This window comes from Diceros bicornis, chromosome 3, assembly GCF_020826845.1.
Source record: "Diceros bicornis minor isolate mBicDic1 chromosome 3, mDicBic1.mat.cur, whole genome shotgun sequence".
Taxonomy (NCBI): Eukaryota; Metazoa; Chordata; class Mammalia; order Perissodactyla; family Rhinocerotidae; genus Diceros; species Diceros bicornis.
The window spans coordinates 86576984-86594391 of record NC_080742.1 but is presented as its reverse complement, the minus strand read 5'-3'; the positions used below and the strand labels follow the sequence as shown (position 1 = coordinate 86594391).

Here is a 17408-nt window from a genome sequence, read left to right as displayed (position 1 = left end):
TATAATTCCCCGTTCTTTCATTTTAGGACATGTTTGTTTAATAATTTCTTATTTTTCTTTCTAGTGAAAGCGATGCCTTCGTTTATCTCTTTGAACATTCTCTTAAAACTTTAAACTCATTTTCAGACTATTCTATGAACATAATTTCACCCAGTGTGGTCTTGTGTTCCGATTGTTGATTTTGTTGGTGATTTTTCTCATCATTAGATTTCTTTGTGATTTTTGTCTTCTTCCCTCTGTGCTCACCTTTCTCTGAATAGCCTTTGTCACTTGCTCATACCTGGCTCTCCAGAGCCCAATCCAGAACTAGTGGTTTCTCTTTTTATATTTTATTATAAAATATTTTATATTTTATCATTACACAATGAGTTTGGGGCAGAAGGGATTCTCATTAAAGACTGAGAAGTCGCTCTGGAGAGTGTGAATTCCCTCTAGCGTCCCTTTTTAGTGTTTTAAGTCGGGGGAGACATGCGATTTGCCAAAATGCCTTGACTTGTTCCTGAAGCTAACTTCCGTTCCACCAGAGTGTTTCCTAACCCTCGCATTTGATGATGGAGCTCTAGAGAGTGTGTGAATGTGGTCTAGCTTATAGCTCTGTAATTAGTCACCACTCAACTTCAAGCTACATTATGATGCACGGAATAGTTTTTTGATATTTAGTTATCTGATGTGGTTAATGTACAGTAAATGTCATAGCACTTTCTGCCTGGCTTACCTTCTTTCTCCCTCCTGCATAGACTGCTCTAGAAAAACTGGAAGGAGAGTTACAGGAAGCCAACCAGAACCATCAGGCTTTGAAGAAAAGCTTCCTAGAGCTGACTGAACTCAAACATCTCCTGAAGAAAACCCAGGACTTCTTCGAGGTCGTTATTTGGGGACTATTTATTAAAGGGCCCTTTCCCTCAGAGCCTCAATTTTCCGTTTTGAAAGCTAGCTGGTTTGGAATATAAATAAATCACTCTGTTTCTTTGTCATGGCTAGGCCACTGGTGAGGGGGGAGAGTATTCTGGGTGGAATGTGGCTCTGGGTGGAAGGTGGTGCTGGGTGAACTGAATGCAAAAATTTTACGGTGCTCATTAACAAGTATGCACCCAAAATGGCCCAGACAGAAGTGGAAGTCAGAACAAAGCACAACAATTAGTTTGAGCAGATTTGGGGTTTTGGTAGGAAGAGACTGGAGAAGCTTTTTGATCTGTCAGAGAGCACTCTACTTTTTGAATTCTGTTAACTATTTGTGGAAAATTAAAGCTTCATTAAGAACAGACAAAACGTTGAGATGTGGGGTGCTTTTAAGGTAGTCTAAAAACATTTAAATGAAAATAGCGGTTCTTTGACTTTCAGACAGAAACCAATTTAGCTGACGATTTCTTTATTGAAGACACTTCTGGGCTCCTGGAGTTAAGAGCTACGCCTGCATACATGACTGGAAAGCTGGGGTTAGTGTAATTCTGTGTTCTGACAGTTACGTGTGGGTGGGTCCCTGGTCTGTAGCTCCATGCCTGGCGCGTGATAGATTTCCCTGAGTGTTTGAGTGAATTAATGAATGAATACACAAATAGCCACTGGAATGAGGATTATGTCACATGAATATAAGGCCTGCACACAGTAATAAACCCTTTAACCTTTTCAGGTTGGTGGAGTTTGAGGTAGTGTTATCTTCTTGTTAAAGGTGATACTAACATTCTTGAGCCTGAAAAGTGCAACGTTTGTATTGTCCCCACAGGGAAAAGATGCGGTGATAATTGTTTAGATGGGTTTTCTCAACTATTCTCTGGCTTTGGAACAAGGCTTATGGGGTATCTGTTTTTTCCCTATCTTTGAAATATTGCTTTACTAATAAATAGATTTGGAGTCTGAAGTTTGAAGTGCAATTAGAAATGAGGTAGTTATGCAATCAAGTCGTCTGCAAGTAGCAGCAATACGATGCAATTATACCCATCAAAGTGTGTGATGATTCAAAATGGTGGGATTTCATTCAATTTCCAAGTAAAACTGATGAATTGGTAAAAGTGGTGAGTTTTGGAATTCTAGTTTTTTATTCAATTGGTACTTGGAGGCCTGCTATCTGAGGCATTGGGCATTAAATTTGAAACGGAAAGAAAAATATGTATTGAAAATATTTGATCAGAAAGTAATACAGGATCAACGTATGTTTAAAGTAATAGATCCATGAAAGCAGCAATTTTAAGGTTAATATGAAAAATTTGGGTCAGAAATTATCTAGATACCTGGATGATAGTAAAAGTAAAGATGTATAAAAATTAATGTATATGTTTCACTCTTAGTACATTATTTGTAAAAATGCATACTGACCATTATTGAGCATTTTGAACATTTGCTTCCTTAAGCCATACTGCTATAATGAATGGTTAATCATATTTTTAAATGCAAATAAGTGAATACATAGTATTGGGATGATTAAGGAAACCTCAGCATGTCAAAGGAAACATGAGGTCACAAGGCACTTGGGGCAAGTTGGGGCTTTGTGACCTTGTGGTGTTATGACCCCTGCCAGGTAGAGCTGTGTCGTCACTTCCTGCTCAGAGGGAAGTGGTTCTTCGTCTTATGGTTGCACATCTTCACCTCCTATGGGGCCTTGTCCCTGCAGCCCACTCCTCGTGCCTCAGTAATGCCTCCTCTCCTGACTGCCCAGGTTCACGGCTGGTGTGATAAACAGGGAGAGGATGGCTTCCTTTGAGAGGTTGCTGTGGCGCGTTTGCCGAGGAAACATCTACCTGAAGTTCAACGAGATGGAGGCGGTTCTGGAGGATCCCGTCACAGTGGGTATCTCAGGCTGCAGAACACTTCCTCTCAAATTTCCTGTAGACCTCACCAGAGGGGGTTCGTTCTCCCGAACATCAGGTCTTTAGTTCTATGAAGTTAATATCTATTTTCTTTCTTTCTCCTTTCGTTTTTTTTTTCTTTTCCTTTTTTTATACCTTTGAAAGGTCAATTCAAGGTCTGATTCTTTTTAACACCTCATAAACGTTCACTCCTCCAAGAAATTGAGTATACTAGTTCCTGGAAACTTAACTATACTAGTGCCACACTGGGCAGCAGCTGTGTCTTAATTGTAAAGAACTAAGAACTGATTGAGGTCAGTGTGCTCAAGCTTCAGAGGGCAGAGGAGCCTAAGAGTGACCTGGGGATCTTGTTAAGATGCACATTCTGATTCAGTGGGTCTGGGGTGCGGTCTGAGATTCTGCATTTTTAACAAGCTTACTAATGCTGGTAGTCAACGGACCTCACACTGTGAACAAGGATTTCAAGGGGCTCTTCACAGAGTGCAACACATTTGTTGTTGTTGTTCATTCCATAGGGTTTTGCTTCCTCCACCCTTCCAGTTAGTATTTAAATCCACTTACTTTTTAATTCCAAGAAGCTAGGCTTATTTCTAAAAGAGTCATAATCTTTTCCAGAATAGAGGCTTAAAAAATTAATTTTATGCTTTTTTTCATGGAAAACAACTTTATAGTTAAAGTAAATGCAATTTAAAATAAGAAGAAAGCTTATAAAAACAAATGCAAACCCCCACCACTTTAATGTCTTTATTTTTATTTTTCCCTTGTGTTGTTTTTCTCTAATCCAGCCATAGGCAGGTATAATTTAATGTAATATGGTAGTAGTAATAACATAAAAATCATTTTTTCCACTTTTCCTTCCTTTTAAATTTCCACCTATATTACTATGCGTCCTTTATAAATATTATTTTAGAGTTTGACATTGAATCATTACTTTTCATTATCATGTTTTGACATGTAATAGTCATGGTGGTAGAGAGTATTTATAAAGTAGACATCTGGAAAAAGATGACTTTAGCCTGCTGACATTGAAGATCTACTGGGCAGATAACATGAGATCAGAATGAATTCTGGGTTCTGGTGGATCAAGAGACAAGAGAACCTAAGAGATTCAGAAAGGACTAGGAGTGGACTTCATGGATGAAGAAACCTTTGGAAATAATGTAAAGCAAGTAGCTCCCCAAATCCTAAAACACCCCTCCCCTGCTCTGAAGAGCAACTCCCAAAGAGATGATTCATTTTGATGTTATTTTCATTTGATGCCTAATGTTTCCATTGAGCTCATGTGACATTTACTATTTTTGGATACTTTATTTCCAATTTTTTTTCCCAGAATATAGACACTTTGATAAGCCTCTTCATGCATGAGGATTTTTTTTTCTTTTGAGTTACTTCCATGATATGAATTCAAGGAAATAGGATTGCTGGTTTAAAGGATGTGGTCGTTTTCATGACACTTGATGGGTCCTGACAAATGGCTTTTCAGTGGGGTCGTACCTGATTCTAGTGCCCTGAGTGGTATGGGACAAGTGCTTTGGATTTGTTATAACTTTTCCAACAATGGGTTTCATAATTTTACCTTTACCCCTCACCCCAAACTAAATAAAAGTGAAATAGCACATTTCTTTGCTTACAGTAAAAGTTAAAACATTTTCATATATGCCTATGAAATATATATCCTCCCCTTTTTGTGAATTGTCAAACTTGGACTTTAAAAATGCATTTTAATCAGTGTCCTTATGAGCATATATTGAGTAACCTGTGAGTCAAACATTAGACATGGCTTTACCCTTGTTAAATATCAAACACCCACTAACCCCTGAAATGTAGATGTGTACACTTAATTCTGGTGAATTAGGACAGCTATTTTTATTTTAAGACTTGCAATATCCTGATTCCTCTCTTCTGGATGTTTCCGTGTTTATTAACACATTTATTATAGGGCTTAGAGCTGAATACAAGGCCCAGCTGTGGTCCAACTAGTGTAACAAATAGTGGGGTTGTTGCTTTAAGACTGCACTGGGGGCCAGCCCCAGTGGCCTAGTGATTAAGTTTGGTGCACTCTGCTTCAGCGACCTGGGCTGGTCCCCAGGAGTGGACCTACACCACTCATAGGTGGCCGTGCTGTGGCAGCCCACACACAAACAATAGAGGAAGATTGGCAACAGATGTTAGCTCAGGGTGAGTCTTCCCCAGCAAAAAAAAAAAAGACTGCACTAGCCTCTCTGAGCCCCCCGCCCCCGCCCCGCCTGCCTCTGTGGCCTTGCTCTCAACCATAATGAACTGTGAACTTAGATCAACTGGGAGAAGTTGAAGTTTTCCAATTTTAAATTTATAGTTTTTTTAAAACCGAAAAACAGGACTTTACATTTCTATTATATTCTAACTAGAAAGAAAAATAATTTTTTTAATTTGTTCTGATTTTCCAGAAAGAAGAAATTAAAAAGAATATATTCATCATATTTTATCAAGGAGAGCAGCTCAGGCGGAAAATCAAGAAGATTTGTGATGGGTAAGAGACTGTTCACAGCTGTTTCACCAGTGATTGGGTCAGGGTAAGGTAGAGAGGTGTGCAGTGCAAACGAGACGTGACTGGGGCTACTTTGAGGTCCATTAGGGGTTTAGAATAACTTTCCCATATTTGACAAGATAGTGTTAAAAATGCCACTGATTTTTAATAACTTTCGGAATAGGAATAGAGAGAACTTGAATAAGCAAAATTTAAAGGTAACTAAAAGTAGACATTTTAACCATTTCAGTTTATTCCTTCTCTCTTCTTCTATCAGCTGCTAAAGAGGAGGCAAACCACACGCCAGTTGTTTCTGAGTTTACACAATTTCTTATATCCAGCCCCGTAGAAGCAAAAATTATTCAGTAGAGATTAATCAGTTCTGGGGGGAAGAAGAGACAAGTCAAGCCTGTAGTCTTATTTATAAAACAGCTCACAGGTTTTATGGTTTGAATGAAGCTCATTTATATAATAGAACCATAGCTTTAATTCAAGTAGTGCGAGTGAGGTGTTGGGAACCCTGATGATGGGGACTCATTTCTGACTGCCAACGAGGCAGTTGTTCTAGGAAAAGGCGGCCATCCAACCAAAGCCAGCAAATGATGGCGTAGCAGAAGAGGACGTGCAGACTGCTTTGCAGCAGTAACCCATGTGTGTCCTTTGGAATGCATTAAACTTAGGTTTCGAGCCACCGTATACCCCTGCCCAGAGCCCGCGGCGGAGCGCAGAGAGATGCTGGCTGGCGTCAACGCGAGGCTGGAAGATCTAATCACCGTGAGTGAGGAGTTCCGGTGCATGACCTGAGTGGGGGGTGTAGATGGGCTACCTCTGCCATTTCTGCAGAAGTCCTGTCCCTAGCGACCCTTGCTGGAAGCCTGGCTGGCATGTTCACTATGCTCTTCTGGCTATTGCTGCAGAGAAAATATCATAATTAGAAAGCAGTGTTCAGTAAGCTGGAGGTGATGATTCTGCATGTCAGTAATGCTTTGCCCAGGCTTGGAATTGACCACAGCCCTAGTCAGCCTTTGGGTGGCCACCCCTCTCTGATAAAAGGAGCCCTTTATTGCTCACCTAGCCTAGGGCGCAGCTATGATACAACTAACTAGCCAATTAAGTTGAACAACCAGTCTGACCGAATCTTTTTCCAGTGAATTGCCCAGTTGTTTGAGCCAACCAATTAATTCTGTAAAGACAATGAGTTTCACCATGTGAGCACACCCCAAATTCATATCCTCTTATAAAGTCTGTCATCAGCCAGAGTGGCACTCAACACATATGATTAGAACACTTTCTTCAATCAGCTTTGAAAATATCACTAACAGCAGCTGGACCTCCATCAGATTGAATATTCGGGATCAGTGCTGTCCAATAGAACTTTCCATGGTATCAGAAATGTCATATAACCTGCGAGTCCAATGTGACATCCATGAGCCACATGTGACCGCTGTGCACTTGAAACATGGCTAGTGCAACCGAGGAACTGAATTTTTATTTAATTTTAATTAAATTTAAATTTTAGCAGCTGCATTTGGCTGCTGTATTGGTCACCACAGTTCTAGATCCTCAATGAGTGTGTTTAGAAATTAGGGGTGTATGTGTGTGTATGTGTTTCAAAACTCTGAAGCTGGGGCCGGCCCCGTGGCTTAGTGGTTAAGTGCGCGTGCTCCGCTACTGGCAGCCCACGTTCGGATCCTGGGTGCGCAACGACGCACCGCTTGTCTGGCCATGCTGAGGTGGCGTCCCACGTACAGCAACTAGAAGGATGTGCACCTATGACATACAACTATCTACTGGGGCCTTGGGAAGAAAAAGGGAAAAAAAAGAGGAGGATTGGCAATAGATGTTAGCTCAGGGCCGGTCTTCCTCAACAAAAAGGAGGATTGGCATGGCTGTTAGATCAGGGCTGATCTCCCTCACAAAGAACAACAACAACAACAAATTAAAAGAACAAAACAAAACAAAACAAAAAACAAAACTCTTAAGCTAACAGACATATCTTTACCTTCCCAGAAAAATCTGTTTAATTTCTTTAATCCTCTCTGTTCCCTCTTTGTCACTTGTCAAGGAGACTGTTCCCCTGAGACAATTACTCTTGAAGTCCTTCTTCCCAAAAAGTCTGTGCTAGATTTTATGAAAACTTCATGGGGAGAATGGAAAAGAAGTTATGCTAAACTTACGCTTATGTTGAGTATGACTTGGGTAGCCATGTGTAAAGCCACATACTGAAAAGGGTTACTCAGTTGTTTCACCAGAACAAAAACTAATTCCATTAAATGAATTCTATGTGGGCCAAATTGTCCATTTGTTCCTTCCTTCATTAATTCACTTGTCATTTATTGGAGAGATTATGTATGTAAAGCATTTGGATAGGTGTATTAGTTTCCTAGGGCTGCTTGTAACAAATTACCACCAACTGAGTGTCTTAAAACAATAGAAATTTATCCTCTCACAGTTCTGGAGGCTGGGAGTCCTAAATCAAGGTGTCAGCAGAGACATGCTTCCTTTGAAGGCTCTAGGAAAGGATCCTTCCTTGTTTGTTCTGCTATGGTCCGAATGTTTGTGTCCCCCCAAAATTCATATGTTGAAAGCCTAACGCCCAAGGTGATGGTGTTAGAAGATGGGGCCTTAGGAGGTGATTAGGTCATGAGGGCAAAAGAATTAGTGTCCCTATAAAAGAGGCCCCAGAGAGCTCGCTTGCCCCTTCTGCCATGTAAGGATAGAATTTGAAGTCTGCAACCCGGAAGAGGACCCTCACCCAACCATGCTGGCACCCTGATCTCCAGCCTCCAGAACTGTGAGAAATAAATTTCTGTTGTTTATAAGCTGCCCAGTCTGTGGTATTTTGTTATAGCAGCCCGAATAGACTAAGACATCTTCCTAGCCTCTGGTGATTATTGGCAATCCTTGGTGTTCCTTGGTTTGTAGATGCATGACTCCAATCTCCGCCTCCATCACACAGGGTGCTCTTCCCTGTGTCCCTTGATGTCCAGCTTTCTTATAAGGACACTGGTTACGTTGGAGTAGGGCCCACCCTACTCCAATACGACCTCACCTTAACTTGATTACATCTGCAAAGAGCCTTTTTCCAAATAAGATCATATTCACAGTTACCAGGCATTAGGACCTCAACATATCTTTTTGAGGGACACAATTCAACACATAACAATAGTACCGTAAGGAATTAGAAGAAAAGGAAGATATGATCTTTTCCTAAGGGTTTTAGCCTCTAGTAGGGGAGATAACTGCTCATGAGAGTTAAAGGCCTGGTGAGAGCTTCAGGCCAGAGGAGGAGCCCAGGGCAGGGGAAGCCACTATGGCTGATGAACTCCATTTTTGCCACATTGCCAGACATCTCCATAAGTGTCCCTTGTGTTTCTGCGTGTTGTTTTTGCCCAGGTCATAACCCAAACGGAGTCTCACCGTCAGCGCCTCCTGCAAGAAGCAGCTGCCAACTGGCACTCCTGGGTCGTCAAAGTGCAGAAGATGAAGGCTGTTTACCACATCCTGAACATGTGCAACATCGACGTCACCCAGCAGTGCATCATCGCCGAGATCTGGTTCCCGGTGGCCGACACCGGGCGCATCAAGAGGGCCTTAGAGCAAGGCATGGTGAGCGGTGGGTGGACTGGAGGGGGTGGTGGGGTCAAGTCCAGCTGCGGCAGCTCCTCTGCCAGACACTCAGGTTGTCAGCCTCCTAAGGCACGTGAACCTCACAAGTGAAGTTGGTAGGATTGTCTCCGTCATCTTTGTATCTTCAGTTCTTAACCCAGTGCTAGGGCGCATATCAGAAACTCCTTTTCTTCTCAGGGTTTGACAAATATTCAATATTTCTTTGATCTTCAGTGAGTGTGTATTGAGCACTGATGTGCAGTCACTCTGCTAGTTATGTCGTAGGTCATCCTTTACCTCATGAAGGTCACAGCCTAGCTGGAAAGACAAATAACCAGGCGCTGTAATCATGGTCCAATGAGTAGGTTGCTCACTGTGTGCCAGCAACTGTGCTAAGCACTTAGGTACCTTATTTAATCCTCACAGCTCTCTCTATTCATCCCTAGATGTTCACTGTGCACCAGGAACTGATTGAGGGCTATGCTGGCAGAACAAGGCCCTGCTCCGATAGACTTTCTAGAAAGGGGGATGGACAGTAAGCATGTCCATAACTATACGACTTCAGGCAGTGATATGTGGTGGGCAGGAAGTAAAGCAGGGGATGGGGAAGGATGGGGTGGGGAGTAGGGGCTTGTTCTGATCCCCTGTTCAACCCATTGGTGAAGAAGGGACACTTTCCCTTAAATAGTACCAGATGGCCAAACACGTGACACCTGACACTGGACAGATGAGCTTGGCAGCAGTTTATTAGTCATGTAGGTTCATAGCCCAGGGGAGGAGGATGCCATGTGTCACACAGGGCCACATGGAGTTTACATTTGGGACCTTTAATTGGGAGCAGAATGAACCAGCAAGGGCTATGGGAAGCAGGCTTTGTCGTGACAAGAAGGTGGAGTAACCCCTGGTTTCCATAATTTTCTGGGGTGGCAGAGGAGTGAAACCCATTAGGTTGAAGACTGGGCTGTGTGCAGCTAGTCTGGCTGGTAGAAGAACCAGCTGGGTGGGGAGCCTGTCCTGCTAAGTGGGTGGCGTATTTGGTAAGAGCAGAGGAACTCATGGCTTTGCCTTTGGGGCCGTGTGAGACTCAAAGATGTCAAGGCAGCACTTGAAATTTTAGGTTTTACAATACCGTTATAGGGCCGTTGCCGGAGAAGGCCCCTCTGAGTAGGTGGCATTGGAGCAGACTTCCCTAAATGTCATGGGAAGGTTGGGGTGGGGTGGGAGGAAGAGCTTCTAAGCTGAAGGGTCTGACGGTAAAGGCTTTCAGGTGGGATTGGACTAGGAGATAGGAGCTATCTTTATCCCCTTTGCACAGATGAGGAAACCAAGGCACAGAGAGTAGAAGTAGCTTGACCAGGGCCCTGTCAGAAGGCAGCCATGCCCGAGTGACACGATCCAGTTTGCATTTTAGAAACATTTCACCACAGTGTGAAAAAGATTGTGGGACCAGCAGGGAGGGCTTGTCCCAGTGCGGATTTGAACTGAATGGTGTCATCCTATAATCATGAAGGGGTCGGACTTCTACATGGCTACTTAGAACTATTTCTTCAGTTTCTTCAGTCCTCTGAAATAAAAAAAAGTATTTCCCCAGATAGGAGTAGAAGGCCTTATGTGGGTAGGAGATGAGCAGAGAAGTGTAAGAGGATAGCTATCATGATCATCATCACCAATAAGCAAAAAACACTTACTCTATGCCAGGCATTATGGCAGCTGCTAGGGACCATGTTTAAAAAAAAAAGGAGGAAGCCACAGCCTTTGCCCTCCAGGAGATCATAATCACACACATGAAAAGATATATAATGATAGAGTAAGAAACTCCTCCACTTGCTGTGTGACCTGGGGAAGTTGCTTAACCTCTCTGTACCTTAGTTTCCTCATCTGTAAAGTGGGGCTTGTGGTGATACCTACCTCATGGTGTTGTTAGGAGGGTTGATGAGCACCCATTTAGCTGGTGGTGCTAAGTCCCACTGAGTGTGCAGGTGGTAAGTGCTGTTGGAGTTTGGAGTGACCAGAAGGTTCCTAGGGAATGAGCCTGGAGAGTTGTTAATACTTGGGTAAGTGAAGAAGAGAGATGGTAGTGTGGAGTTGGCTGATTTCCATGGAGAAGTGGAGGGATGCAGGTGTGAATGGAGGATTAAGTCAATATTGATTATAAGACTACAGAGTTTTGACATCATTCTTTAGAAACTAGGAAGGAATTTGAAAGGAATAGGAAGCCTTTGAAGATTTTTGAGTAGGAGGGTAACAAGACTAAAGTAGTGCTTTTTGTTTGTTTTGTTTTATTGAAAGGATGGCGCTGGCTGGAGTGTAAGGGAAATGAAGGGAAAGAGCCGGGAGGAAGATGGTGAGGCTCAGGGCTAGGCTGGCGGCTGTGGGAATGGACAGAAGAGGGGTGTGAAAGGGGCAGTTAGCACGATTTGGTGACTGATTGAATCAGAAGGGACAAGTCTGATGATTCCGAAGTTTCAGGAATCTGGAGAATGGAGACTGCGGAAGAAGTAGGGAGGTCTGGGGAGGACTTGGCTTTGGGGCAAGTTGATGAGTTCAATTTTAGGCTCTTGGATTTTGTGGGGTTGCTGAGACGTGAGAGTGTGAAAGCCTAGGCAGGCAATTAAAAAAGAATTGAAATTTGGGAGAGAGTCTGGGCCATTGGAAAGACAGGGATAAATTAGGAAAATGGATGAGCTCTTGAGGGAGTAAGTGGAGAGAAAGGAAGAATGGAGAGCCTGGAACTGAGGCATAACATATGCATTTCCAGGAGCAGGAGAATGGAAATTGCCGGAGAATCAGGAGGAACTCTACTCTTTTGATAGCTCTCCTGTGAGATAAATTAGATAAGTATTAGGAAAGTATTAACTTTTACAGATGAGATGATGAGTCTCAGAGAGGTCAAGAAATTGTCCCGAGTTCACCCAGTGAGTGATGGCAAGAACTGCCCTGTGATCGCGTGCTGACACCCAGCCCAAGGCTCTCTTCCTTACAGTTTTGTCACATGTTCTTTTGGCAGGAACTAAGTGGCTCCTCCATGGCCCCCATCATGACAGCAGTGCAGTCTAAAACAGATCCTCCCACATTTAACAGGACCAATAAGTTCACAGCTGGCTTCCAGAATATTGTAGATGCTTATGGCGTGGGCAGTTACCGGGAAATAAACCCAGGTAAAGGGTCTGATGTGTTGCACAACTGAGCAGCTGGAAAGTGAAAATCGGGTAAGCTTTACCCCTGAGGTGACCTAGGAGGTGGACTGCTTAAAACTGTGACATTCCTAAAATCTTACTTGGTTTCCTAATGCCCTGCATTGTCTTCTGTAAATGGTGGTTAGTGAAAGATTTGCTCTTTGGCAGGATTTGCCCTGTTCTCCCTCAAACCGCAGCCTTTTCAGGCAGCTGAATTCAGTTCTTATTCCCTTACCAATTCAGTGAAGGTCATCTTTAGCATCTTCACAGTTCTGTAGTTATCGGGTGGGAGAGATGGGGGACACAGAACTTGGAGTCGGAAGGCTGGATTCTTAGTGACCCAAGCTGTGTGATCTTGGTAGCCTGGTTTGTAAAATAAAGGGGTAGACCAGATGCCCTTTAGCCAAGCAGTTCATGGTGCTGTTCTTCTCTAGCTGGAGTCCCAATCTAACTGGTGACGCATTAGGCAGGGGCCTCATGGGTTGAGGGTCCTGTGAGTGAATGCTGGAGGTGTGTGACGCATGTGAAAGGAGGAGAAACAGACAAAAGATGGTGGTGGAAAGAGTATAGAAAGCACTTAGAGATAGAAAACTGGTTTTAAATCCTCTTTAACTTTGTCATCTTGGGCGAGTCACTTAACTGCTCCAAAACTCCGTTAGCTCATCTGTAAAGTGGGGAATAATAATGCCAGCTCATTGGTGAGCTAATGTATGGAGAAGCTAAGCAAATGTCAGGAGTGGGGATGGTGAGGGAAGATAGAATCAGACACAGGGGAACCAGCATCTGGGTCATGGAGCGTGACAGAGAATCTTTGATGAGGGGCCCAGAGGATGTTGGGAGGACTCAGACTATTGGGGTCTCACCTCCGCAGCTCCCTACACCATCATCACCTTCCCCTTCCTGTTTGCTGTGATGTTTGGAGACTGTGGTCACGGAATTGTGATGCTCCTGGCAGCCCTCTGGATGGTCCTTAGTGAGAGACGCTTGCTCTCCCAGAAGACGAATAACGAGGTGGGTGTCCATCAAGTGTCTCGCCTTATTTCCTCGAGGTAATAGTAGAATATTAAAAATGTGTGTGCTGTTTTCACCACGTAAATAATATGTTTTTATGAAATGTAAGGGAAAGACAGTATATGTTCATTGTAAAAACTGGGAAAACACAATAATCTAACTACCTAGAGAAAATCACATTTAGTGTTTTCGTGTATCTTTCCAATTTTTTTCTGTGCTTATACACAAATATATAATTTTCAAAAATTGGGATAAAATACTGCATATTAATTTGTAGCTTCATTTTTTCACTTAAAATATCACAAATATTTTTTCATGGCAGAGCCCTTCTCCCACGATCAGCTCATGATCAGCGTTCTTGTGAAACACTGAGAAATCCTGAATATTGTGTCTTCATTTTTTTGTGTGTGTGTGTGAGCAAGATTGGCCCTGAGCTAACATCTGCTGCCAATCTTCCTCTTTTTGCTCAAGGAAGATTGGCCCTGAGCTAACATCTGCTGCCAATCTTCCTCTTTTTGCTCAAGGAAGATTGGCCCTGAGCTACCTCTATTTTGTATGTGGGAAGCCACCACAGCATGGCCTGATGAATGGTGTGTAGGTCCACGCCTGGGATCTGACCCTGTGAACACTGGGCCACCGAGGCAGAGCGTGCGAACTCAACCACTACACCACAGGGCCAGCCCCAGTGTGTCTTCATTTTCACACTTGAAGTTTCCGCACCTTCCGTGAAGTCCCTTCACAGTGTTGTGAAGGTTGAGACAACTCAAGAGTCTGCATTGTTTCAAAGTTAATCAGTTAGCGTCACTTTATGTCCATTGCAACACATTTTACGAAGTGGAAACATGCCTTTAGCTACGTTGTGAATTTTAAGAATATCTGCAATCTTTAATTACAAGTTGACTTAACTAGAGCTAGTGCCGTGATGTCATAGTGAGTTAACCATAAGCAAGGTTAGTGGGAAAATCAACCTATGACCAATGTAGTTTTCCATGACAAGCGTTTTAGCAGATGTGGTTTCCTATAGTAAATATCTGAACTCTCAAAGTTACTCTTGAGCAGTTCTGAGAATGATTGATGTGCATCGTCCAGTATTACTGGAAAGCACTTTTCTCTTCTTAGTGGATGTACTTAGAGACTTAATTTTACCGTGAAGACCTACAATGAGTATAGATTTGACTTGCCGTAAAGTTGAGCAGGCGTGTGAGGCCAGCTCAGTGCTCGTCTCCCAGAGGAACTTGAGACAACAGCCGCCCACTTTCAACTCAGCTTCTGCTTCAGTTGCGTTTTCTAACCAAGGCTGAATGAAAAAAGGTGAGGCTCTGTGGTTTTCCATAATGGCAACTGCCAGTCTAGGACTTCTCTGATTCATCTGTGTGAGCTCAGGAAAATCGTGATGGGTGTGCCCTTTCTATTTGTATTGCTTTCGTGTCTGCCTGGTCCTGTGGCCCCTCTGCAAAGGGCCTGTGTGCCTTGCTGTGGTTGGGCTAGTGGTCTTGGAGACATCCTATAACACGCTTTCTCCCGGGGTCTGGTTCAGATCCCACTGACATCATGCTCTCTGTCTCCCTGAGGCCAGATCTGGAACACCTTCTTCAACGGACGATATCTGATCCTCCTTATGGGCATCTTTTCCATCTACACGGGCTTGATTTACAACGACTGTTTCTCCAAGTCTTTCAACATCTTTGGTTCTTCTTGGAGTGTCCGACCCATGTTCAGAAATGGCACATGGAAGTAAGTTTATAGACAGAGATAGGTCACTCCCTGGCCATCCAGGTGGCCTCAGTGACAGTTTTCATGGCGGGGGGAGTCTACGGCTGGCTCTGCTCAGAGGTGCACCCACAGATTCAACAAAGAATTCTGTTTTATCTGCTGAGTACAAGACCATGTGCCACTTCCTCAGTAGCTGTGCTGGTAACTGTAATGCATGAAAACAGTTTTTAAAACTTCAGCTCAGTTAAGTACATATCATGGAGTGCATACTATGTGCCATGCGCTATTGTGAAAACAAGCAGTGGAGCAGGTATCAACTGGGCATCATGGTAGCAGTCCTGGAAGCAAGGCTTCCTGGAGAAGAAGGTGGCATTTGAAACATGGCTGCCTCTGGCAGGGAGCTGAGACAGAGTGGAATTGTGCATCCACACACGTAGGACAGTAGGCTTTGCTTTAAGAAAGGCTGCTGTGGGCGTTGAACTATATAAATGATTGGTTTCTGGTGTTCAAGACCCTGGACTCTCCAGAAGGGCGTTTTCTTTGACTGTTCAGAGAAGCTTGATTCAACGTTAAAAGCAAAGGAGGAGACGGTTAGTTTTGCAGTGCTGGTGCTTGGATTTGTCTTGTGGGTGATGGGGTGAGGCGGGCAGGGGTAGGGTGGGGTAGCTGGTGAGGAGATGTGTTGGCTGCAGAGACCACACAAAAGAAAGACCTGGAAGCTCCCTACATCCCCACAAACCACACCTCCATAGGCATTCCACAATTATTTTATACAGTTAATTGGACAGTCATCAGAATGGAAACACAGCTCTTCAGGAATGGAGACTTTTATGGGGAGGGAGAAAGATTTTCGAGTTTGAGAGATAGGCCAGTTTGATGAATTGGGAGAAAAGAGAAGGGCCCTGGAGGACGGGGGACTGCGAGGGAAACAGTAGAAATTGTGACCACCTCGTGATCTCTGGGGGCCTGTGGCTGCAGACAGTGCACACCTGAGACACCCATGGAAGTTTCAGGGCTAAGTTGCAAGGCCTAAAAGTCACAGTGATGTTTCCTCACGTCTGTCTGCCCAGCTTCTTCAGGTCAGCTTACGGTTTTTCTCTCATTCTGGAACTTTCAGTTGAAAGTATGACAGGAGAGGACCTGAAGAAAAGTGAAGGCAGAGATGTGTAAACGTGTTTGCACCCTCACTTCCCATCTGTTCTCTCCCAAGCATGGCAGGACTCTAAAATTCCTATTTAAGGTACTTCAAGGGTTTTGCTTGCTCACCAAAATCTGTACTAAACATCATAAATGGGGCTGAGAGTAAACAATCTCATCCAAGGATTTTTCAGTTAGAAAACATTCAACCCATGCTGACTTTATGAACTTGAAAGTTTCCCAAGTGCATTCTAAGGACTTGACGCTGATTGAAGACACAGCTGGGCTCAGAGGAACTATGATAGTGTGGGTGGGTGTGTCATGAGAGTTCAATGCATTCCCTTTTAGTTTCTCTGCTGGGTCCAAGTCCCCTGTAGTAGAGGACAGGAATGTTAAACAATAAATAAGTAAATAAAAATGAAGAATAAAACGTTTTCCAGAATTACAGATGGCTATATCTACAGATTTTATTGTTTTTGTTTTGCAATTAGTATCCTGAAGAGGTGCCTAGAAGAACAAAACTATCATAAATTTGAAGATAAATTACTTAGTTCTGCTCTTCAGATTTAAACTCATAAGCATGCTATGGACTTTTGAAACGTGTTAAATCAGCATAATTTCACCAAACTAACAACATGAAATCTCATTTACCCTGGAGTGTGATTGGGAAAGGTCCAAGACAACTGGCTTGTTGTCACTTTGCAAACGTAGGTCGGAATATTGTTCTTTTATGCACATGCAAATTCTCTCTGCCCCAATTCAAGGCTCTTCGAGGCCAAGCCCAGTCTGAGAGATGCTCAGCCACGTGCCCAGGCATTGATAGTATGAAGCAGAACCTCATTAGCAGTGAGGCAAAAGAAAATTGCGGCCATCCATCAGAGCGGCAAAGGACGCAGCAAGCTGATTTTGGTCAGCAGCCACCAGCTAGGTCTTGGGCCTGCCTTCCCTGACAATTGATTAGGGTCACTGTCACAGTGTCCTTCAGCCAAAGACCACCAGAAACAAGCCTGTTGTCACCCAAATTGGGTTTATTGACTCAATGAGGGACATGGCTCACCATTGGGGACTGTGGGCATCTCGGTAAGAGGGTGTTTGAAAGGGCTTAGAGGATTTGGCCTCTGTGACGATGAGGGGGATGCTTGGTCATTTCTGTGGTTTGGACAATGTTTTTATTTTTGCCTGTGTTCAGATATGATTGTGCAATGGTCTTGTTTTGTCTTGATCCGTCATGGTCACAGGGTGGCCTTGTCTGATGTTGGTGTTCTATGAAGTTGTTTATGTTCAACAGCAAACACAGGCTTAGCTCTGGGTGCCAGGCCAGTTCTCTCCCATCAGGGGTGGCTTTTTTCTTTGTCGACACACAAACACATCTCTGCTAATTAAATCCAACCATTTGCACTGAAGCGTGCCATTAGGACAGGGTCTGTCTGCCATGGCCAGTCAGGGCTGGCT

At 43.5% G+C, this 17408-nt stretch overlaps 1 protein-coding gene across 4 annotated transcripts in view; it reads left to right on the top strand.

Annotated features, from left to right (window-relative positions):
* Positions 1-17408, top strand: part of ATP6V0A4 (ATPase H+ transporting V0 subunit a4) — a 72719-nt gene that overhangs the window by 32353 nt on the left and 22958 nt on the right. For 3 of the 4 annotated variants that reach the window (XM_058531011.1, XM_058531006.1, XM_058531000.1), the window contains exons 5-13: positions 738-863; positions 1342-1436; positions 2654-2780; positions 5231-5313; positions 5991-6084; positions 8707-8919; positions 11927-12077; positions 12967-13106; positions 14683-14840. In XM_058531011.1, coding sequence (XP_058386994.1) covers positions 738-863; positions 1342-1436; positions 2654-2780; positions 5231-5313; positions 5991-6084; positions 8707-8919; positions 11927-12077; positions 12967-13106; positions 14683-14840 — 1187 coding nt within the window. The remainder of the gene's footprint in view (positions 1-737; positions 864-1341; positions 1437-2653; positions 2781-5230; positions 5314-5990; positions 6085-8706; positions 8920-11926; positions 12078-12966; positions 13107-14682; positions 14841-17408) is intronic. The other variant, XM_058531015.1, reaches the window with a different exon arrangement.